We start from the raw sequence: 22,898 nt of genomic DNA on the forward strand, positions 1-22,898 counted from the left end.
GGAGGGGAACTCGACTTGTCTCTGATTCCCTGAGCGCTTTTCTGCACATGCAGATGCCACACACTTTCTTTTTCCCTCCACGTGGACTTGGGTACCTCCAGGAGCTCCTGCTTTGTAACTCATTTTTTTTCTTTTTGTTTGCTTGGCTTTTTGGTTTTGCTGTCATTTAAAACAGGCCAGGGCTTTTATTTTTTATGTATTTTTTACTTTTCTTTCTTTCTTTCTTTTTTTTTTTTTAACTTTTGCCGTAAAATTTCTGGCTCTATCAGAGTTCTCCTAAGCTGGCATTGCCGCTCCTGGCATGCTTAACAGTAGAAGGAGGAAGAAGGGAGGAGCCCGGCAGGAAGGTGAGGGTGAGGATGGGCCTGCGGGACTTCTCCCAGGTTCGCTGTCAGGCGTGGTGCGAGAAGGCATTTCATAGAAAGAGTCCAAAAAATCCGGACCTTTTGGCCTGATAATCTCACTCTTGGGAATTTCCATCTTAATTCAGAGGAAACAAAAACATCACCCGCACGAAGGTGGGGAGTGAGCAGGTTCCTGATGTGCATTTGTTTGATGGAATATTATGCCACTATTGAAAGTGATCATGAAGGGCACCTGGGTGGCTCAGTCGGTTAAGCGTCGGGCTTCGGCTCTGGTCATGATCTCACTGTTCCTAAGTTCGAGCCCCGCATCTGGCTCTGTGCCGACAGCTCAGAGCCTGGAGCCCTCTTCAGAGTCTGTATCTCCCTCTCTCTGACCCTCCCCTGCTCACACTCTCTCTCTCTCTCAAAAATAAATAAACATTAAAAAGAAATAGATCGTTAGGAAGAAAGCAGCTGTGTAGAAAACATTAGTTTTAACCTTTGGTGGAAAGAGAAGCATGAAAATGATGGCACTTTTTTAAAAAAATATTTTTATTTATTTAGTTTACATCCAAGTTAGCATATAGTGCACCAACGATTTCGGGAGTAGATTCCTTAGTGCCCCTTACCCATTTAGCCCATCCTGCCTCCCACAACCCCTCCAGGGGTTGTTCTCTCTGGAGAACCCTCCGTTTGTTCTCCATATTTATGAGTCTCTTTTGTTTTGTCCCCCTCCCTGTTTTTATATGATTTTTGCTTCCCTTCCCTTTTGTTCATCTGTTTTGTCTCTTAAAGTCCTCATATGAGTGAAGTCGTATGATATTTGTCTTTCTCTAATTTCACTTAACAAAATACCCTCCAGTTCCATCCATGTAGTTGCAAATGGCAAGATATCATTCTTTTTGATTGCCGAGTAATACTCCATTGTATATATATATGCATTCTTTTTATTCCGAGTTTGGAGGAGGCTGCCAGTCACTGAGGGAAGTGCTTTGCTCGTGTTATCTCCTTGCATCCTCCTGGCAAACCCACAAACATGAGCATGAGGTACCAGTCCCATTCTGTAGATGGGGAAACTGAGACCCTGAGAGATTCATGATTTACCTGTGATAACCAGCTAGTGTGTAGTGTGAAGTTTAGGCAAACCCAGGCTGTGGACACCAATACACGATGTCGCAGAGGTCTGAATCTGAGGCGATGGAACTATTTTGCATATTTTCTTCAAGTCTGGCTATATTTAATGAAAAGAAAGAAAGGAAAGGAAATACGTGGGGCTGGGCCTGGTGGCAGCTCAGAGGCTGCCCCAGTGCTAGCGTAGGGAGGCCTGAAGCAAGGCCTACGGCTCCAGAAAGGAGACAGTGAAGACGAACTGGGGCAGGTGCACGGGGAAGGGAGAGTTACAGAAAGAACAAGTGGGGTAATGCAGCTTCAGTTTCTGGCCTTCTTGCCAACGCCCTCCTTCCACCCATCCCTGAAATGTAGGTGCGAGGGAGATAATGGCATCTGGGAGAATTCCCTTCATCTGTAGGTGGACAGGGCAGTGAGCAGGACAGAACCTACGGGCCAGAGTCAGGAGGTCTAGGCTGCTGGCGGGGAGGGGTGGTGGCCCTGCTTGGGTCTGGATCCAGGAGCATCCAGGCTGGCCTGTCAGTGAGGCTGATTGTTGAGAGCCTCGGTAGGTGACCCAGTCTCAGCCAGATGAGCTACTGGGATTTGGGACAGGGCTTCAGGCCCAGCATTTGGGGAAATAGCATATAAGCTATTTCATATAGAATATATTTAGTTTGTATTTATAGAATATGTAGGAGACATTTTTTATTTTAAAAAATCAAAAATGTTTATCCCTGCTGGGGTCAAGAAGATGCCCTGTGGGATGGAGCAGACCTGAATTCAAACCGCAGCTTAGTGATCTTGGGCAGGCCTGGCATCCTCTGTGGACTTCAAATTTCTTACCTATAAGATAGGAGTCCCTAACTCCTAGCTCCAAGGGACTGGGTCTGAAGTATAAAAATGAGATGCTAATTATGGAATGCTTAGCGTGGAACCTCAGATCCAAGCAAATAGATATTTAAAAAGCCATAGCTGGGGCGCCTGGGTGGCTCAGTTGGTTAAATGTCTGACTTCAGCTCAGGTCATGATCTCGCAGTTCATGAGTTTGAGCCCCACATCAGGCTCTCTGCTGTCAGTGCAGAGCCCGCTTTGGATCCTCTGTGTCCGTTCTTCTCTGCCTCTTTCTTATGTGCATTCTCTCTCTCTCTCTCTCTCTCAGAAATATTAAAGGAACACCTGGGTGGCCCAGTCGGTTAAGTGTCTGACTCTTGGTTTTGGCTTAGATCATGATCTCACGGTTTCTTGGGTTTGGGCCCCACATCGGGCTCTGCACTGACAATACAGACCCTGCTTGGGATTCTCTCTCCCTGTCTCTCTGCCCATTCCCCACTCGTGCTGTCTCTGTCTCTCTCAAAATAAATACATAAACTTTAAAAATATATTCAAAAATAAATAAAAAGCCATAGCTGTTATGATTCTGTTTGTGGCTTGGTGGCTCCGTTGCTGTCGGGGGGGCGGGGGTGGGGTCACTCCAAGCGCGCTGGTCACAGGTCTCAGGGTGGCAGGTTCTGTCTGCCCACCTGCTTGCCTTCTTGGGCCTGCCTCTGTCAATTCAGGAAGGGGGGACTTGGTGGGGGCTTAGGCTGCCGGTGGGTAGCTGGGGTCTCTCAGTGCCTCCAGCTGGGCAGAACTCAGAAACGTCTTAGCTGACCTAGAGGAAGTGACGTTTGAGGTGAGCCTCAAGGATGCATGGGATTTCCCCAAGGTAAGGAAAGAGGAGGAGGCATTCCTGGCATGGGCCTTGCAGGTCTGGAAGTATCTGACATACTGGTGGTGGGAGGTGCGGGGGGGAGGGGGGTTGTTGTGAGGAGACAGGGGTGGCAGGCAGCTGAAGAGGGAAACGCAGCAGGGAAAGGCTGGGACCAGTGGCTGGAGAGCCCAGAATCCAAGCTGAGCTGCCCAGGCTTTGTCCCTTGAGGTAGCTGCTGGCCACTGTGGCTTGTGTGTTTGCTTGCTTTTAATTATCAGAAAGGTCAGTTAATTTAAATATAATCAGGTAGGCCAAGGTACACGTCATCCAACTTACTAAAAGATTAGGTTCTTAACAATCATTTGTGCATTTGGGGGAATTTGGAATACATTCTTTTTCTTCATGGAAATAATTTAAATGAATGAATTCCCAGACTAAATCCCAATATTTTCATTTTCAAAACAGAGGTGAAATACCCTCTACTTACAGTAGAGGGGTTTAAGAAGATACTATTGCATTGAGCCATTTTGCTTTCATCTGTCCTGCACCCTGAGGCTCTTTAACCCGGAAAGGGCCATGGTTAGATCAGGAGCTAGACGGTTCTCTCCAGACGTAGATTGGCAGTGGGCATAGAGAAGGGACAGAATGGAGGTGGGGCGTGGGGAGGCGGTGGCTGGGGAACCGTGTCATCTCCGGGACAGAAACCCAAGAGCCTCAATGGGGGATAGTGGGCAGGTGAGGAGGGGCGGTGTCCAGAGACATTGCAGGGGAGGGATAGCATGCCTTTGGTGACCGGAGATGTGGGTGTGGGGTGAAGGAAGGTGTCAAAGAACCTGAGGTCTCTGTCTGCTGACAGCTCTCACTCTGGATGCCCAGGGATGCGCTTGAGCTAGTCTTCGAGTCGGCTTGCCAGTGAGCAGCTAAGCTTTTGTCATTCGGGAGATACCATTTTGAGGGAATTAAGCAGATTTTTATTTTATTTTATTTTATTTTATTTTATTTTATTTTATTTTATTTTTTAAAAATTTATTTATTTTTGAGAGAGACAGAGCAAGTGGGGGAGGGGCAGAGAGAGAGGGAGAGAGAATCCCCATCAGGCTCTGCACTGTCAGCACAGAACCCGATATGGGACTCAAACTCACAAACCATGAGGCCATGACCTGAGCTGAAACCAAGAGTCAGACTCTTAAATGACTGAGCCACTCAGGTCCCCCAGGCAGATTTTTTTTTTTTTTTTCTAATGTCAGAAATGAAGCCACAGCAGGGAGGCAGGAGAGTTTGTCATCTTCTCATCCCCAAACACCTTTTGTGTTCTCTCCTGGTTCAAGCCACACCACATGCTCAGAGTTCTCCCGTGGTGCCCAAGGGGGCCCTCCTCAGGCCCCTAGAAAGCCTGCCTGTCCCAGCATATGTCACATCAGCAGGACTCAATAAATGTTGGGGGCACATAATCCCAAGCCTGTGCTCTTTGTGTCTCTTTCAGAATGTGATGTTGGTGTTTCTAAAGCCGTGGTGAACGGGTTGGCGCCAGGCAGCAATGGGCAGGACAAAGGTAAGGTCTTGAGGGGAAGCCCGGCTGGTACCACAAAGCAGTTCTACATGGAGCAGAGTATGTTGGGCCTGGGCCACTGGCCTGCCATGAGCAGTCACTGGTCGAATCAGGTCATGAACTGGAGACCTGTTTCTCACGCCAACATTGAGCACGTTCTTGCATCTCGTGGTTCCAAGGTCGCTCTTTTCCACTGTGAGGTGACATGTTAAAACCTGTCCCCCACTCATAAGATGTGAGTAACAACAGGTCAAGTACACCGACTGAGGCCTGTGTCATGCCTGGTGTGAATGGCATTTATCGGCCTGAAGTCTCTCTCACCCCGCATTTTACCTTCACCTACGGTAAATAGTGACACGCTCACAGTCCTGACCCTGAGGCAAGACCCTCTAATGCTGCAATAAGTTATTTCAGTGGCATTAGTTTCCTGTGCGTCTTCGATTTTCAGGTTTTAAACATTTTCGGACAAAAGATTTAAGTGTGAAGTGAATTATGGGTAAGATGACCTTTGAGGTCCCGTTTGCCCTGTGGTCTCTCATGGTCAGTGTCTCAACGTGGCTGCCCAAGTAGCCGGGCAGCAAGGCTCCCATGTCACTTCTGCAGTGTGTCGTGAGCAGAGTGGTGAAGTACCTTACTTCTGCTGCTCACAGACAGACATCTCGGGAGGTCCATCGTCTTTATGGATGTGAGTGCCCTTATCTAGAAAATGAGGGAATTAGATGTTAAGCAGTGTTTATTCCTGCTTCAAATTCGGGGTTTTAGTGATTCCATCTGTGCTCATCCCAATACATTTTGTGGTATCAATGAGAGGGGGCAAAAGTCCTGTCATTGAGCATTCAAGTCAAAATGCACCATCTCTCAAAGAATAATTTCAGAAAGTGACACGTTTGGCCTTTGTAATTTCCTTCTGGTTCAGCCGAATATTCCTCTTGAGACCAGGCAAAGTGTAAAGTCAGGAGGAGCAGCCGGGAAGGGAAGGCATAGACCACAGGAGGAGATGGGGAATGGGGGGGGCCCAGTTGGTTTGGGGGTCATCTCCTCTGCTGCTCTGTGCTCCTTGCCTCCCTGCTTCCCTCCCCGACCACCCCTCTCTCATGGTGTGGGTCCATGTTCTCAGGGCCTTGGACAATCTTGCTAAGTTACGCTTGGGAGCGTTGAGGGGCAGTGCCTGTGGCATGGCTCCAGGGGTGTGTTTAAGCATCCAGTGAGCATGGGGAGGGGTTGGGCCCTGATGCTTAGAAAACCTGTGGGGCTACCAACCCCATCCCCGTGAATTCATCAGTAGAGGAGACTTCAGGGGTGTGGGAGAGGGTGGCAGGTGGATTCCACTCTCAACTCGGTAAGACTCAACCTTCATTTGGAAAGGAGGCAGCAGATGTCACCTGAAGGTGATCATGGCGGCCTGGGGGAACTGAACAGGTCACTGAACCAGGTGCCAGGACATCTAAGCTCCAGCCTCTTCACCTAAAAGCTGGATGACTCTGAGCAGCTCCGAGCCTCTTGCTTTTTCCTCTGAAAATGGTAACAAAAATCCCAGGTGGTCATAAGGAGCAGGCAGGAGGATTGCTGTGAAAGCATCTTAATACATGTAATATTGCTATTATCTACTTAGTTGTTGATGGCCGTATGCTATGTGACCGCCTTATGAAGCAGCAGCATGATGGACTGGAAGGTGAACTCTCCAAGGTCGAGGTGCCTACATCCCTCCTGTCCCCAGGCAGGCTCACCTGCGTGATACTGATGCACTAGTGACCATCTTGCTTCCCAAACAGCCTCACCCCCAGTTATTATGTAGATCTGGGGCCATAAGACCTCGGAGTGCTGCTCATTGGGGTGACATTGGTGCCATGACACGTGAGCTCCCATCTCTATTTGCTGCCATTAGGGCGAGAGGGTGAGGGGAGGCCCCCCAACAGGCTTATCGTGAGGAGGAAGGTTTGGGGATGTGCCCACCATCGAGACTCCAGAATTTGGGGACACAGGGCGTGCAGGGCAGCCTGCAGATGGAGAAGTATGAGCACCCAGGATATAAGGACACATCCCTGGCCACATCCCAGGCAGCCATCCTAGTTCTCTTACCCACATGCTGGCTGTCAGGATCCTGGGCTGCATCCGTGGGTGCTTCCCAGAGCCTTGAGCACGCACTGGACACCTGGCAACCTCTTGTCCAGGAAAGGCCGGTTTGAGCAAGACCATCTGCTGCCCAACAGATGGAGGTTCTGATTTGCTCGGGGACAGAGGACCATGGTTGTGAGAGCAGACACAGGACCCCGGAAGTTGTGATGGTGGGGAAGCAGCTGTGGTGTCTGAGAGGACCAGGCAGCTCAGCAGCTTGTTCCCTTCCCTCCTCCGCTCATCTGGGGCCTGAGCCAGAGCTCTCCTCCTCACGGCCCTGCCCCCAGCACAGACACCCCGGCATTATTCTCCCAGGGGCCCCTTGGACGCTGGGTGCTCTCCCTTCCTCTGTGTGCCAGGCCATCTGTGTGTCTGGAAATCTCTTTGTCCAGAGCCTTGGCACATTCCTGCTGTGGCACGAGGCACAGATGAACACTGACCAACTGCGTATGGGTGACGGTGGGAGGGTTCTGCCATATTGGCATGGAACCCTGGAGAGGGAAAGCAGGTTATTTTAAATTACCGCATCTACTGCTCTTCATATTGTTCTTTTCGTGTGGGCGACTTCCTCCTATTGTCCCTGCCCAGTTCCTCAACTGCCTGAGTGTTTCCCAAATGTTCTTTCTGGATACACCATTTACCCTTTTGTGTTTTCAGCAACTGCCGACCCTTTACGTGCACGCTCTATTTCTGCTGTTAAAATAATTCCCGTGAAGACAGTGAAAAGCTCTTCAGGCCTGGTACTCCCTCCAGGTATCTTTTCTTGGGTTGGTTTCTTTCTTTCTTTCTTTCTTTCTTTCTTTCTTTCTTTCTTTCTTTCTTTCTTTCCTTCTTTCCTTCTTTCCTTCTTTCCTTCTTTCCTTCTTTCTTTCTTTTATTAGCTTATCATGCATGTTTTTCCTTTCTTTCCTTCTAACAAAGACTCAAAGGCTTAATCCTTATTCCCTCTCACATCCTTGGCTGGTTTCCTTTCTTCGTGTGTGTGTGGGTGTGTGTGGGTGTGTGTGTGTGTCTGTGAGCCAGCAAGTCTGGAGAAGAACTGACAGGTGCCTTGCCCCTCCTCTCTTTAGTAGAAGGGTCAGTCCAGAGGCTAATCATTTACTCTGCCCTGGGTCTTTGGTACATGAGGTATGTGATACATGGAGGTACATGAGGCACGTGGCTTTGCAGAGGGGCTTCCAGCTCCCAGTATTTTATTTAAAACTTCAGTCTCCCCGAGAATGAATGTATCCCCAGAAGGAACCTCTGAGTTGGGCTGAACTTGAAGCAGCTGCCTTAGATACCTAACCTAGATGCACCCCTGTGAGGCTTGCTGGGCCATTTTCCTCCTCAACCCCCGACTGCACCTCCTCTCCAAGGAGAGGGTGCCCTTCAGCTCTCTGCTCTGGCACGTAGCTTCCTTCTGTGCCAAACGGGACAAGTGAGACAAGTGAGGTGGCGCTTTATCCCAGTGGGGCTTTCGGGAGTTGGGCAGATCTGGTTATGGACCTGGGAACCTAGGATGGCTGGATTTGTCAGTTTGCTGCTCATCCTTTTTGAAAAGACCATGAATCAGTTTTCCCAGTAGTTTTGCGACATCAGTCACTTATCCTCTTGACAGGGTTGGACAAGTCGCATGCTCCCCAAGGCTGCCGCCTGCTCTGCCATACTTTGTGTTTTTGTGCTTCACTCTCACTGGGAAGAGGTGCTGACGGGGCTCTCTCCTGTCTGCTCTCTCCTGTCACGCAGTGGTCGTTCGTCTGAGCTGTTGGAAAGAGGCTGCTGGACTTGGAAAGAAGGAGGGAAGAGGCTTCTCCCTGCCCTGGCACGGGAATGGGGTGGGGTTGATGTCTGAGCCTACATCCTGCCCATCACCCACCTTCAGCCTTACCACATAATCGCAGTCTTGACAATTTTAGGTCAGAGGTCCAGGCCGTGCTGTGAGCAATTTGAAAAAATGAACTGTGGAATTCAGTTCAGCTCTAGCTGCACAGAAGGAAACACGTGCTTTCTAGCACTGTGTGATTGATCTACATCAGTTTCTGGCCTCCCCATCACTGGTTTTCCTAGGGATGGACATCCAGATCTTCTGAGGTCTGTTTTAAAATCCTTCTCAATGGAATTTTGAAAGATGGCCTGGGTCTGCTGTTAGGCCATTGTGAACTGTAGGAGAGGTCGGGACCCAGGGAAGGCTCAGCGGGGGGTGCGGTGAACACTGTTCACTGAAGGATTTAGCGCTTCTTGTCGTTTTCTTTGGTGTGAATTCATGAAGTTTGGAATGTGAGGCTCTTACCCATGATCTTTCTCCACAGGCAGCATATCCTGTCATCATTTCAAGGGTCTTGACTTGCTGGTAGAAGATTTTCTTTTCCTTTTCCTTTTTCTTTTTCCAATGGGGAACTGCAGGGAGCAGTGATTCTCCCCAGAACAACTTGATTCCCAATGTTTCCAGCTTGCTCTTTTGTAAGAAGAATGGTCTGGAAGCTTGAGAAATCTCTCATCAGCTCTTGCTTGAATTGTGCCTTACTAATTGGTCAGAAGTCTGCTCACCAGCCCAAGCCTCATCTAATAAAAGGAATTAACCTGCATTCATTTTGAAATGTTTTCAGCTGATGATTATAACTTACACAGAACTCATTGTTGCCTCCATTTTCCCCGAACCTCATGACGTGTGGTAAACCTCCGAAAATGGGATTCGTCTTTCTCCTCCACCCACAAATTAATTTTCATTGACCACCACACTGACCATAAGGCTTTCCATGGCTATAAGCAGGTTCATCTCATTCTCTGGCTGTAATGAGTTGCTAGCTGACTACTGGCTTTAATCCTTCAGGAGCCTTGGATTCAGGCTTCTCTTTTGTGCCTTTCCTTTTCAGACATGGATCCAACGAAAATCTGCACTGGGAAGGGAGCGGTGACTCTCCGGGCCTCGTCTTCCTACAGGGAAGTCCCAAGCAGCAGCCCCACAAGCCCTCAGGAAACCCCACAACATGAAAGCAAACCAGGTGTGTGACCCCTGTGCTGGGGGTAGCTGTTCAAAGTCATACTGGGAGGGAGGGAGGCCCTCCTGCTTTTGCTCTGAAAGGTACGAATTCATCTGCTGTCTCCTAACTCTCCCAGGGGCCCCTAGAACGGTCAACACCTCACTCCATGTGTGGTGGGTGGTGATCAGTGCCCTGAACTAATGGGTATTCACTTGCTTCAGGCAGATGCATAGCAGCGGCCACCACTTTGTTAGCTTTTGACCAGAGATGAGGAGAAACCTCATTAGGGAGCTGATGGCTCTGCAGAGGACAGAGGTGGCTTAGGGGCATGGGAGGGAGTGGTGAGATGGGCTACAAGGGAGGTTTTGCAAGGCCATCCCCGCTTTTGAGAGCTGGGTGTAACTGGCCAGGCAGGGCTGGGGCAGTAGGAGGGGAGAAGCCAAGGGGGGCTGAGAAGTGCAGGTGCCTGACTGGCCAGGCTCCCAGGAAAACGGTGGGGCAGGGCTCAAGCCTGGTGGGGCCAAAGCAGCAGGAACAGAAGAGCAATTCCGAGGCCCCTGCACACTAGGAGCCAAGGGAAACAAAAGAAGCTCCCATATGCAGCCCACCTCCCATCTGATCCATTGTTCAGGGTGTCTAGAGAGTGGTGTTGAGAACTGGGACCTGGGAACCCAATAGATCGGCATTCTACCACCTGTGGCTGTGCAACTGTGAACGGGACATTTCACTTTCTCAACCCTAGTGATCTCATCTGTAGAATGGGCTTGATAATTGCACCTGCCTCAGCATTCCCCGTGAGCGTGGAGGATGTAAAGTTTTTGCACCTGCCTAGTGACATGGAACAAGCCCTTAGCTGCTATTCGTAGGTTATGATTGTGATTATTTTGACCTCTCTAGAGAGGGTGCTCTAGAGGGCCCCTCTTCACTCACCCCCCCCCCACCCCACAAAGTGTTCTGGGCACTGAGAAACATTGAGGTTTCACAGGGACAGCTGGCTTTGTGGCCCCCTGCCCTCCACATGGCACTGGTTCTCACATTGGAGCTGCATCAGAATCACTGGAGTAAAATGACAGGGTGCTGCGTCCCAGTCCAGAGCTTTAGGATTTATGATTCCCACTTGTAGGTTTGAGGTGGGGTTGGAGGGTTTACATTTCTGACAAGTTCCCGGTCATGCTGCTGCTGCTGCTGCTGCTCCAAGGACCACATTTGAAAGCTACTGCTGTAGGGAAAGGGGATTTCTTCCTTTCTGGATGGAAATGAAGGGAGTAAAGGAATTAGGATAATGTCCACTTCCTTGGGACTGGAGACAAAAGGAAGTGGGACACACAAGCTTTTTGGTGCAGTGGGGAGCAGTGTGTTGTGATGAGATGGAATTCTGTAGGATGGGGATGGTTGGTGCCCAGCATCCCGGGTCATGCCCAGGAAACTGACTTCCTGTCCCAGCCACCTATAACCAGCGCCAAGGCAGATGCCCAAGGACTAGGCCAGGCTAGGGTTTGAGCACAAACCCTGTTCTGATAATGTTGCCTCCCTGTGGAGGGCTTCTTTTTCCCTGGTCTCAGGGCAGGCATAAGTGGCTGCCAGCACTATTGGTTGAAAGCAGCTTCTTGGCCTCATATTCCTGAACCCATACCTGAGAAGGTAGGGCCAAGCAATGAAGGCAAAATAATTCCTTCCTAAGGCTAGCTTAATCCAGCCTCTCCAGGCCTAACTGGGAAGATCTAGCTCCCAAGGATGTTTGAGGAAGAGACAATCCTAAGGGATAATTTAAAGAAAAAGACCATACCTACAGCTCATGGCCCAATAAAATGACCTTATCAAGCTCAGGGCCCTTTCTCTGGTGGTAAAAGGTAGAGCGAATGGGAGGAGGAGAGGGTCCTTGAGCTCCCCCTGGTGGTTATAGAGTGGCACTAACATAGAACACCTGCTACTCTTTCGCCCAGTAGTCTTGGGCTTGGGCCTACAGTGCTGTGCAGTGATTTGAGCACTTTAAGAAGCTCTCTAGTCTCCAAATAATTCTATATCCTACGAATTCTGACAACTCACTTGGGTGAAAAAAGATCTTGTTTGAAAACGCAAATACATTGAAGAATTAGGGGATAGCCCAGTCGTGCACACTTCCAAGGTAAAAATCAGTTTTAGTAGATTATTTTCCTCCTGGTAAGTGGAGTTCATTGGCTCCAAGCCAACAGACATTTAGTTAGCATCGTCTGTGTGCCAGGCACTAAGTAGTCACTGGGAATTGTGGCGAGAAATGGGGAGAAGGGAAGGAAAAGGAGAGTAATTCTAGGTGCATTAGGTGAGGACAGAAGTCCTTTTGCTGCAACAGAGGAGTCTGGCGTGGGCCGCTAGTCCACTTCTGCGCTTTCCGACTGGGGAAGCCACACCTTTGAAGACCATGTAAAGTATGAGGGACCTGTGCAAGCTGCTTTCCAAGCTTCCTAGCTCCAAAATGCTCTATGACCTTGGGAAGTTTGGGGATTAACCTGACACAAACAGAATCCCATTCACTGAGGTCAGATTCGAGATTACACACCAGGGCAGTTTGGGGTGGAAGGAAGAAGCTGGGTTTGAGTAAGGGGAAGAGTAAGTACCAAAGAGGCTGGGATGAGTTAACACTGGGGTGAGGTTAAAAAAGGATGTGACTCCAAGGATGGGACCTCCCAGCTGGAGACCTTTCCTCTTACTGTACTGCTCACGGACCAGCATCCTGCGGACTCTTGACTGGCTGTGTCCAGGCGGCTCCTCAGCCCTCCCCTCATCCCTGCCTGCTCCCTCCGCTTGGGCCTCTGGCTGATGACCTGCCTACCCCGCAGCGGCCTCTAGTCCTGTCACAGGGCCTGGGAGTCCATGGGCCTCGACAAACCTCAGGCAAACCATTTTCTGCACCATCTGTAGGCAGCCACGTTCAGCCCGGACCAGCAGCGCACATATGAGGCAGCGAGTGTCTCTTGCCAACGACAGGGCATGCTTCCTGCTCGCAGTGCCTTCACAGATAGCTGATGTCCAGTAACGTCCAGCTCCCTCCCTTATCACCAGGGCCAGCATCTGTGCCCCAGCTGCTCTGTCTGCCTTTCTCTGCCCGCTCCCTGGCTTCACCACCTCCTTCCATCCCTGTATATCTACAGGTTGCTGATCATTTGCCCAGACTGGAAGCTCCAGTCTTGTGCTACTGCCCAGCACCTGTGTCCTGGTTTCTTTCCTTACGTGACCCTTTGACACCCACATTTCAGAGGTGGCTCCTGTTTCCAGTCCTTGCTTCAGCTCCCTCATCCTATGAGACCTGGTCTAGTTCTGCAGTGACACAGCCCTCTGTTGAGGCTCAGCTCTGCCACTTACCATCTTTGTGATGTGGGCAACTCATTCAGCCTTGGCGAGCTTCAGTTTCCTCATCTATAAAATGGGGATGACCTGGTAGAGTTGCTGGGATTCAGTGAGCTCTTTCACACCAAGATCTAGCATGAGCCAGACACACAACAGGTGCTCTTTGATGACAACCATCCTAGTTATGCACATCCGGAGGCCTGTCACAGCCTTCCAGTAATTGCAGTTGGTGGCCTTGAGGGCAGCGGGAATGAAGAACCAGGGCCAGGGGGAAAGTGCATGTGGAAGAATGAAGTGGCAGGGCTTGGTACAGTGTGTTTGAGGAGCTTGGAGATGTGAACCTGCTGAGAAGGAAGTGCCTCCCCTGGTTGACTAGGAGGATGGCTGAGGTGCTCATGGAAGCAGTGGCTTTATGAAGGGAGAGAAAGGGATGTTGAATTCCACAGTTTGACATACTAAGTTTTGGGGAAAGGGCAGGACCTCTAGGAAGGAGTTTCTAAAAGATATTTGGAAACTTGGAGTTCAGAGTGTGGGTTTAGGAGCCGTGTGCATCCAAGATTGGGAGGATGGAGGTGCTGTCTGAGGTGGAGGGTGGTAGAGTCCTAGGAGTTGCCCGGTTTAAACCCACCCTCCAGACTCCTGTCCTCAAGAGGTAGCTCGACTCTGGATTGTCAACCGTGGCTTCCTGACCAGCCTCCTAATCTGTGAATGTGGACCTAGGTTTTTGGATCAGAACCTTCTAGAAAGAACTGCAATAATTTTAGTGCTGACTCCCTGACTCTGGGAGAGGTATTACCTTATCCCTGCTTCCTTGCCTGGCCATCATTGCCTGGCCAGGTCTGGGTATTGACCTGGTTGGTTCAGGGAGTCTACACCTGTGTCCCCAGGTCAGAGTGTTACTCCAGAAGAGACAGGGAGCCTGATGAACCGGTGAGTGTGATACCAAGCTTCCTGTCTGGTGTAGCCAGAAGGCCATCAATCCCTATGTTCTGACCCACAAGCCAAAATCCAGTTCAACCCCTACATTTTGTTAATTCTGTGCCGGTTGCCTCCAGTCTTTCCTGCCTGATTCTTGACTACCACATTAGCTTTGGGCGTAAATCAACTCATTTCCTTTGGTTTGACTCTTGTGTTTGTGCTCCAGAAATGGCAGTAGCAAAAAGATATCATGAGAAAATTGACGTGGAAGCAGTTAAAGACTGCTAAAGACCGTTAAAGTGAGTTAGAGTCCTCTTCTATGCATGCCTGTACAAGAATTAGGGCCAAACAAAGAAGTTGGAAGGAAAAGACTCCACCAGAGAACACCGTGATTTCTGACACCAAATGCTCATTGAAGGGATTCCAAAAAGTACCCTCAGGTTTCATATTTTGCTAGGACTCAACTCATTGAAAGCTGTTATACTCATATACTCACGGTTATGGTGGATTACAGGGAGAGGATACAGATTAATATCAGCCAAGAGAAGAAGTCCAAAGTGAGCTCTAGGGAAGAAGCAAGCACAGAGACTTTTGTTGACCTCTCTTAGGGAGTCAGGATGCATTAGTTCCTGTCTGATGTAGCCTAAAGACCATCAATCCCCGTGTTCCGACCCACAAGCCAAAATTCAGTTCAACCCCTACGTTTTGTTAATCGGGGCAAGGACAGGACCTCTAGAAAGAAGTTTCTAAAAGACATTTGGAAATTTGCAGTTCAGAGTGTGGATTGAGGTGTGACAGTATGTTCATGGAACTGTCAATCAGGAAGTTCTCCTGAGCTGTTGTGCCCAGAGTTTTTATCCACTGCTCATGTGGCCAGTCTCACTCTCCAGCCCGAGGGTGAGCTCTTGATGGCTCAAAGTCCCCACGCCGAATCACATTATTGATCTGGCACAAAGATGCTCCCATTGGGATGACATTATGGATTCAGAGATTAATTCCCAGAAGGCAGATGGCAAAGGCCAGATCTCTTTCTGGGTAAGGTTAAATTATTTACCACACAGCTGGAATAAAGAAATAAACATAAATGAAATTTGGAACACTATTAGATCCACTGGTGACAATTCTTGGGATACCCTCCTAGAATACATCGAATCTGACTCGGTAAAAGTTATCCTGAGATCCTAAGAACTGATCAGCAGAACAGCTTCAGAGCAGACCAAAATAAAATTAGCACAGAATGAGATAAAAGAAAATATCAAGAGGTTGTGGCCACAGGCCAGCAAAGATTATGTATAAAAAACAGATAGAGGAAAAGATAAGACAAAATAAACTGTACTTCTCCTGGAAAGGCTCGGTCTCAGCAGGGCTACAAAACCTACCTAGAATCCAACTTTCCTAAGCCCTCCTCCCCGCTCAGGGGCTCTGAGGTAACATTTATTGAAAGAAGCATTTTGACAGTCTCCTCAACCACGAGCTAATAATTGATGGTTATGTATATAAAATTTCACCTGCCGCACTTGGATACAAATGGCTGTGGGCTGGTGCCGACCTTCAAGGTTCAGAAGACTAGGTAACAGAGGATGACATACATTGGAAATTCAGCCTTCCTTTAGTGAGGAAGAGAGGAATGCCTAGAGAGGTCCTGGAAATTGCCTTTTCTGGGGCAAGGTGAGGGGAACAGTTTTTGTGACTTGAAATGAGAAGAAAAAGTGGGTTGATTTCCATGGATATTACCTTCTCAAAGCTGTTTATCAGATGGCAGATGTCAACAACTCTCATTTCTATGTGTGGGGAAACTTTTTTCCCTTACGTTTTGGATTCCAATTTTACTAATAAGCACATACTTTCTGCCGGGTATTTCCATTAAGTCCTCATGACTCAAAAGAGGTAGATAATACTTCATTTCACAGATGAGGCTGTCCTGTGTTGTGGGACGTGCAGTTAGCAAGGACTCCACCTAGACACTTGGATGCCAAAATGATAGTCCCCTTACGACTAGTGCTTTGGAGGGACAGACTCATCTCCGCTGTCCATGACGCATCTGCTTGTCAGTGTCACCTGAATAGAAGCAACTCAACCAAGAACAAAAGAGCAGGCAAAGTAATGTGCCCCCATGTCCGTGTAGAAAGCTCACGTCCTTCATCAGATAGCCCCTCACTCAGAACCTATTGATATTCAGTGTATGTGTAAATCTAATACATTTGACAGAATGGCTTGACAAAGGTGGGCTAGAAATAACTTAGGAAGGTGGGACAGTATAAGTTGATGGATACAGGGTTGGGGGGAACCATTATCATATTGTGTTACTTCATGCTTGAGGGCCTGCCATGTGCAAATAAATCTCTGGGCCAGGAATCTGGATGGATGCAACAGTGAGTGTTAAAAATGGTCACTTTTAGGATCCTTCATATGCCTGATCTCTGGATCTTTAGCAACCCTGTGGTGTCCATGGAGTAAGGATCCTATTTTATAGACGAGAAAAAGAAAGTTCAGAGTGATTGGCAGCCTGCCCTTGGTCACAGAAGCCAGTACATTGCAATAATGTGCATAAAACTCAAATCCGATAAATTCCCCAGCTATGTGGTTGGGAAGAGAAGACAAATACCTGTGAATTATGCATAAGGGAGTAGCAGAAATGTACCCAGCAACCCACTAAAAGAATACATGACAGAAACATTATAAAAACCTCTGTTTGGGGGGCCCCTGGGTGGCTCAGTCCGTTAAGCATTTTGGTTCAGGTCATATCTACAGTTCATGAGCTCAAGCCCTGCATCAGGCTCCATGCTGAGGTTGGAACCTGCTTAGGATTCTCTCCCTCTCTCTCTGCCCCTTCCCCATTCTCTTTCTCTCTGTCTCTCAATAATAAACTTAAAAAACCCTCTATTTTAGAGGGGAAAAGAAAGCAAAAATGGGTACAAAATAGTTAACAGTTAATGGGAAACAGTTTTCCAGAAAAACGATGTGTTTCAAATGTTCCTTGTATCGTGGTTTTCAAAGTATGGACTGTGGACCGGCAGCCTCAGCATCACCTGGGAAACATGGTAGAAATGTAAGGCTTCACCTCCCATCCACTGAGTCAGAAGCGCTGGGGGTCGGGCCCTCCAGTCTGTGCTAACAAGCACGCGGGTGATTCTACTGCAGTTGAACTGCTGTGCACGGGTGCAAACCATTCGAAATCTTTACCTGACGCTTTGCCTTTTGTTCCCACACCTTTTCTCCCACCTCCTCCCTGGAATGTAGGTGGTTGGAGGGGGGGGGGTTGGTGGCTGTGGTTGGTGGGCAGAGTGCTGCACTAGCTTTGGGATACCCAGGCTGGCTGCTTTGCATTTCCAAGCTATGTGATGTGGGGCAAGCTGGCCTCTCTTGTCCTCGTCCATGAAGTAGAGTGATCACCCACCTCACAGACTTGCCGTGTACACTAAATGAAGTACTAGATAGGACAAAAGTAACTAACGGTGTCTGGCCCTTAGATGGTGTTCAGTAACACTGGTAAATCTCCACTCGACATCTGGAAAGCCCACCTCTAGTCCTTGAGGTGGGGCTTGGGTTGTGACAGCTGCTGTATTAGTCCCTCTTTATACCGCTAGAGGGTAAGAGAAGAGTAGGCAGGACACGGGGCACCTGGGTGGCTCAGTGGGTTGAGCATCCGACTTCGGCTCAGGTCATGATCTCACAGCTCGTGGGCTCAAGCCCTGCGTCGGGCTCTGTGCCGACAGCTCGGAGTCTGGAGCCTGCTTCAGATTCTGTATCTCCTTCCCTGCCCCTCCCCCGCTCGTGCTCTGTCTCTCTCAAAAAATAAATTTTTAAAAGTTATTAAAAAAAAAAGTATGCAGGACATGAAGAAGGAAGTTAAGGGTTTGGCTAGTTCAGGGGGTTAGCACACTATGGCCTGCAGGCCACATCTGGTCCATGCCTATTTTTGTACAAAAAATAGTACAATGGGAAAATGGTTCAAAGGAAATCACAAGAGGAATAGTATTATATGCATGTGAAAATTCTATGAAATTCAAATTTCAGTGTCCACAAATAAAAGTTCTTTGGAATACATCCATACTCATTCATGTACATGTTATCTGTGGCCACTTTTGTGCTAGGATAGCAGGGTTGAATAGCTGCGACTGAGACCATATGGCCCGCAATCCCTAAAATATTTACTGTCTGGCCCTTGATAGAAAAAGGTTGCTGACCTCCGGGCTAGGTGGAGGGCAGAGCATAGAGACGAGGTGATGCGGAAGGTGATGATGATAGCTAGCAAACATTTACTGAGCCCTGGCAGGCACTGTGCTAAGCATTTCTCCTGCATTATGTCATTTAATCCTTATAGCAACACTTAGGAAGCAAGCATATCATTATCCCCACTTTTCAGATGGGAAAATAGGCTTAGAACTTGCTCAGGGTCACAAAGCCCATCGGTGGTGGATCCAGGATTTGAGTTGAGGTCAGGGTGGTAGCCAGCCACAAGGGGACATGGGTGGCTTGTCACGTGATGAAAACTCAGGGTGATTAGATTTTGAAATGTTTATGTGGCTCATTTAAATGGAAAGAAGGAAAGCAGGCAGAGGAGGAAAAAAAAAAAGTCCTTATCACAGCAGATACCTCTGGGCTTAAATCATGCTTTCCCCCTAGCCCCGCTGCCAGTAGCCACAGAAAAAGTGCTTATCTACTTCTCCCTCTCCGGAGTCAGTTAATTAAGCCCAGCCTGCTAATGAGGAGAGGTCATTCAGAGCCCACATCAGGGATGGAGAAGGGGAATGGGAGTTACTAGGGACAGGGCAGGGGAGAGTTCTGTTGCCTTTTTGTCTGTAAAATAAGAATGTCAAGGAACAATTGTTTCTTCATTACTGTGAATGTGAGCCTTGTGTTTTCAAAGGTCAGCGCCTGTGAGCACATCATGGTTTAGAGTGGGTTCCTATGGTAATTAGGCCATCGTGACTGAGGGCATTTTGTGTCAGGCCACGGGGTGCTGGGTTTTCCTCTTTCTCTGCAGTACATGCTTGTTTCCTGCGAGTGTAACCATTTCTGTTTGCCCCTTTCTCTTGTTTTCATCCTTTCTGCACCACACGTAGTTCTGGACTCAGAGAATCCCTCAGCAGGTATGGTTTCTCTTGCATTCTTTCTGCCCCCGCCTTCCACCAGGGACTTATATGAAAGGGGAACCGGGGAGTGTTCCCTGTGAGTGAGGGGTTTCTTTCTTTTTTTCCCCCCATCTCTCAGATGAGTGGAGGCTCTCTTCCAATGCTGATGCCAATGGAAACGCCCAGCCCTCCTCACTTGCTGCCAAGGGCTACAGAAGTGTGCATCCCAACCTTTCTTCCGACAAGCCCCAGGTAGGCCTGTGCCCACGGGTGGGGTGGGGACTGGTGAGTGGCACCTGTTCTTGAGTCTTTTAGCCTGCGCTCATGACTTCCTGCTTGCCCAGCTGAATAACGGACTGGGATCTGAGCCACACTTTTGGCTAACTGTGGAAAAGTTCTGCAAGGACCAGAGATAGAGAAAAGTTGGGGCTCAAGGACAGCAGAGGATGAGGATGATCTATACCAGGGGATAGGAAGTGTGAGCCCAATGTTTCTAGGTTTGAAATGTATGTGGAAATGTTCTGAAAGAGGGAATGCATTTAGCCCTGAGTAAGGGGGGGAAGAGTCTGAGCCTGGTGGGTTAAAAACTCTGGAATCAAAGAGTACGCTCTTGTGTTTATTGCATTTATTTGCTGTAAGAGTTCCAGCAACTCTAGGCTTACAGATCACGATTGGGTAGCTGTGGCCAGCCCCAAACCCAGTGGCCCAGAGCAGGCAGACGGACGTCTGAATGGCCGGAACAGCACAGCCTCAACTGCCTCGTGCTGATCTGCTAAAGAACACACCAACCCCCGCCCCAGGCCCCGCACAACTTGGAGAAGGGATCATTTTGCTTTAAGTCTTTCCCCTAAGTTGTTTTCCTGATCTTTCTTCCTTCCTCTCCCTGTCACTACTCTGCCATTTTGATGAAAGAATAGATCCTGTTTTAGTTTAGTTTAGTGAAGAGTGTTTTTTACAGAGGAGTAACATCCGTGGGATGGAGCCATCCTTTCTCTTAAAGGACACTGTACTGCTCCAAAAAATGTGGTGGGAATATGTTCCTCATGTGGTCCCCGTCCCTGGGCCTGCCTTGCGCGAAGGTGCTCCCAGAATTCACCAGGAGCCTGGGCATTCCAAATGCCGCCCCGGATCCCACCCCACTTGTCTGATGATCCTCTTGCTCCTGAGGGCATAAAGTTGCACTGGCCCCTGAAATGGAACCAAGTCAGAGAGGACATCTTCCTTCCTCTCTGCAGACCCTGGCTTTCTGGGCTTAGAGGTGTCGCCGAGCAGCCCCGCTAAACCTTCCCGCCATGCTCGCCTCCCGTAGGCACAGCCACGTGCACGCAAGGCCACTGGCTAGAACCCGAGCTGCAGGTGTGCCTCATGATGCCCTTATAGGACACAGCTGTCCAGTAAATGACTTGCCATCGATGTTCCATTTCCGAGACCTTCCCCGGTGTGTGAGCGCGCTGCCTGTCTCTCAGAGACAGGCTTCTGTCTCTGCAGTCTCAGGCGTGAATAGAGCTGGCTCTGTCTGAGTTAGGAGATGGTGCTGATTAATTCAAGGCAAATGTGGAAGCACATCTTCCTCCCCTATCAGTGACGTAGTTCAAAGGCTAACTCTCTCCTTCCTTTGGCTTCTTAGCTCTTCTGAAGAGATCATTTTGAGAACGTGAAGTAAATAAAAATTCCTCTTAAATACGTTTATTTACTACAGCTTTACTGAGCATTCACTGTGTTCAGATCAAGATGTTAAACATTGCCCTCAAGGAGTTTATAAGGGTGAACTTTATCATAATGGTGAATTTCCTATCATATCGCCTACAGATAGCATATTTTCTTATTTGTCACTCTCCAAGAATTTTTTTTTTAACTGGGGTGTCTTAAAGAGAACCTGGCAAATTGCTGATATGGAGGTTTTGTTCTGTATATTCAGTGTACAATTGGCCACCCAACTTTCAAGAACCTTTAGGTCATACATTATTTCTTGGATTTGTTTTCTGAATGCAAGAATGACTTCTTGTCCATAGAGCCATTGCCAGACCTGTAAGTACTATGCTGGCTTAGACAGAACCAAGTTGGGCTGGGCTGGGGACTGCCCGGCTTAGTTTCAGATGAAGATAGCTCTTAGAGCCCCACAGGCCTGGCATCTCCTTATAAGGAATGAGTTGGGGTCCGGGAGACCCCGGGGCCAGAGGGGAATCCTGTTTTCTCATGCTCCCAGATGCTGCCTTTCTTTCTGCTGTCCTGGACCTGCTGCTCTCCTCACCTCTCGTAACGAGGAACCCAGGCTCCCCTCCCTCTGACAGCATCATCACGGTGGTCTTCAGTGGAGGCAGAAATGGGCAGTTTCTGGAACTGTATATGCTAGGAACATATCTGATTCTTCAAGCAGCTCCATTTCTTCACTGCCCCCACCTTCTACAGGGATGAAGGGAATTTCATTAGTAGCCAGCTGGGCAGGAATGGAAGCTGCCTCTGTAGTTCATACAGTGTTTACAGTAAATCAGAAAGTAGTTCCTTCCATGTAAAATGACAATGCCTATCTCCCTCCTTCTTTGGGACAGGAAGGCCTTTGGCTCAGGGTGAACTGTCAACACTCTGGGGAGGCATCTTCTCTATAGGGTCAAAGCCCTGGGAAGCCTTGTGCCTGATGTCATGCAGCCCTGGCACCTTATATGGCCAAAAGCAGATTAAGTTAAAAACTCACTGAAACCTACTTCTATCTTTGGACAAGAAGAATCACATGTGGGACACTGGAGCTCAAAGTAAAAGTAACTCTGAGCTGAAGTCAAAATTGGCTTTTGCTTCTCTCCCTGACAACCACCGCTCCACTCACCCCCAGTCCCTTTGGTGTGTGATGGTTCAAGTGCTTTATTTGTAAAGAACATTGTTCGGTTTGAAACATGCCCCAACCTCCCCAACCTCCGGTGTAAGTTCACTGGAACCAAGTATGTCCCAACTGGAGGGTTTTACTCCTGCTAACTACTGAAGAGGGGTCATTCGTTTTGTATTTTTGACTGGTCCACATGGCCTCATTCCACTGGCACTGTCTTGGGCACCCTATGGAAAGGATAGGCATCAAGTTAACCTAGGATATCCAAATTGTTTCTCCTCAATCCAGGTTATCTGTAGCTTGAAAACTGAGTTTGTTATGAGTTGCTTACTGTTTCTGGGGTTGATCTTCTAATCCAGACTCAAAAAAACTTGATTTCTTACCTAGTCACCCTTGTTAGTATCCCTTCCCCTTGCTACCTGCACTCCACAAAAAATAAAAAACAACCCCCAGATAGACCCACACCCTTGCACTCTCCCGGCTTTTGGTCATAACCCATTTGCTAAGTATTGACCAAACTTACTATACTTCACCGGTGCAATTTAGATGATGTTCCGGCTTTCTAGTACTGGACTGTCTTTGAAGATAGGAACCCGTGAGGAAAATCTAGGTGTCTTAGCTTAGGCTGCTGTAACAAAATCCCATAGTCAGGTGTCTTAGACAACAGATATTTATTTCTCACAGATCTTGAGGCTGGGAAGTCCAAAACCAAGGTGCCAGCTGATGTGGTTCCTAGTTAGGGCTCTCTTCCTCGCACATAGACAGCCACCTTCTCGCTGTGTCCTAACCTGGTGGGGCAAGAGTGAACTCTAGTCTCTTTTTATAAGGACACTGATCCCATCATGGGGACCCCACCTTCATAACCCCATCTCCTCTCCTACTCACTCCACTTCCAAACACCATCACTTGGGGCTATGGGTTCATTATATGAACTTTGGGGGACATACATTTAATCCATAACACAAGGAGAATAAACTTTCCTCATTTTATGG

At 48.5% G+C, this 22,898-nt stretch overlaps 1 protein-coding gene across 3 annotated transcripts in view; it reads left to right on the forward strand.

The window, feature by feature from the left end:
- The window catches only part of SORBS1 (sorbin and SH3 domain containing 1), a 189,983-nt gene that overhangs the window by 72,822 nt on the left and 94,263 nt on the right, over positions 1-22,898 (forward strand). For 2 of the 3 annotated variants that reach the window (XM_030335628.2, XM_030335629.2), the window contains exons 4-6: positions 4,628-4,696; positions 9,664-9,792; positions 19,228-19,340. In XM_030335628.2, coding sequence (XP_030191488.1) covers positions 4,628-4,696; positions 9,664-9,792; positions 19,228-19,340 — 311 coding nt within the window. Of the gene's footprint in view, positions 1-4,627; positions 4,697-9,663; positions 9,793-19,079; positions 19,107-19,227; positions 19,341-22,898 lie in introns of all 3 variants that reach the window. The other variant, XM_036064312.1, reaches the window with a different exon arrangement.

Source organism: Lynx canadensis, chromosome D2 (genome assembly GCF_007474595.2).
Source record: "Lynx canadensis isolate LIC74 chromosome D2, mLynCan4.pri.v2, whole genome shotgun sequence".
In the NCBI taxonomy this organism is placed as follows: Eukaryota; Metazoa; Chordata; class Mammalia; order Carnivora; family Felidae; genus Lynx; species Lynx canadensis.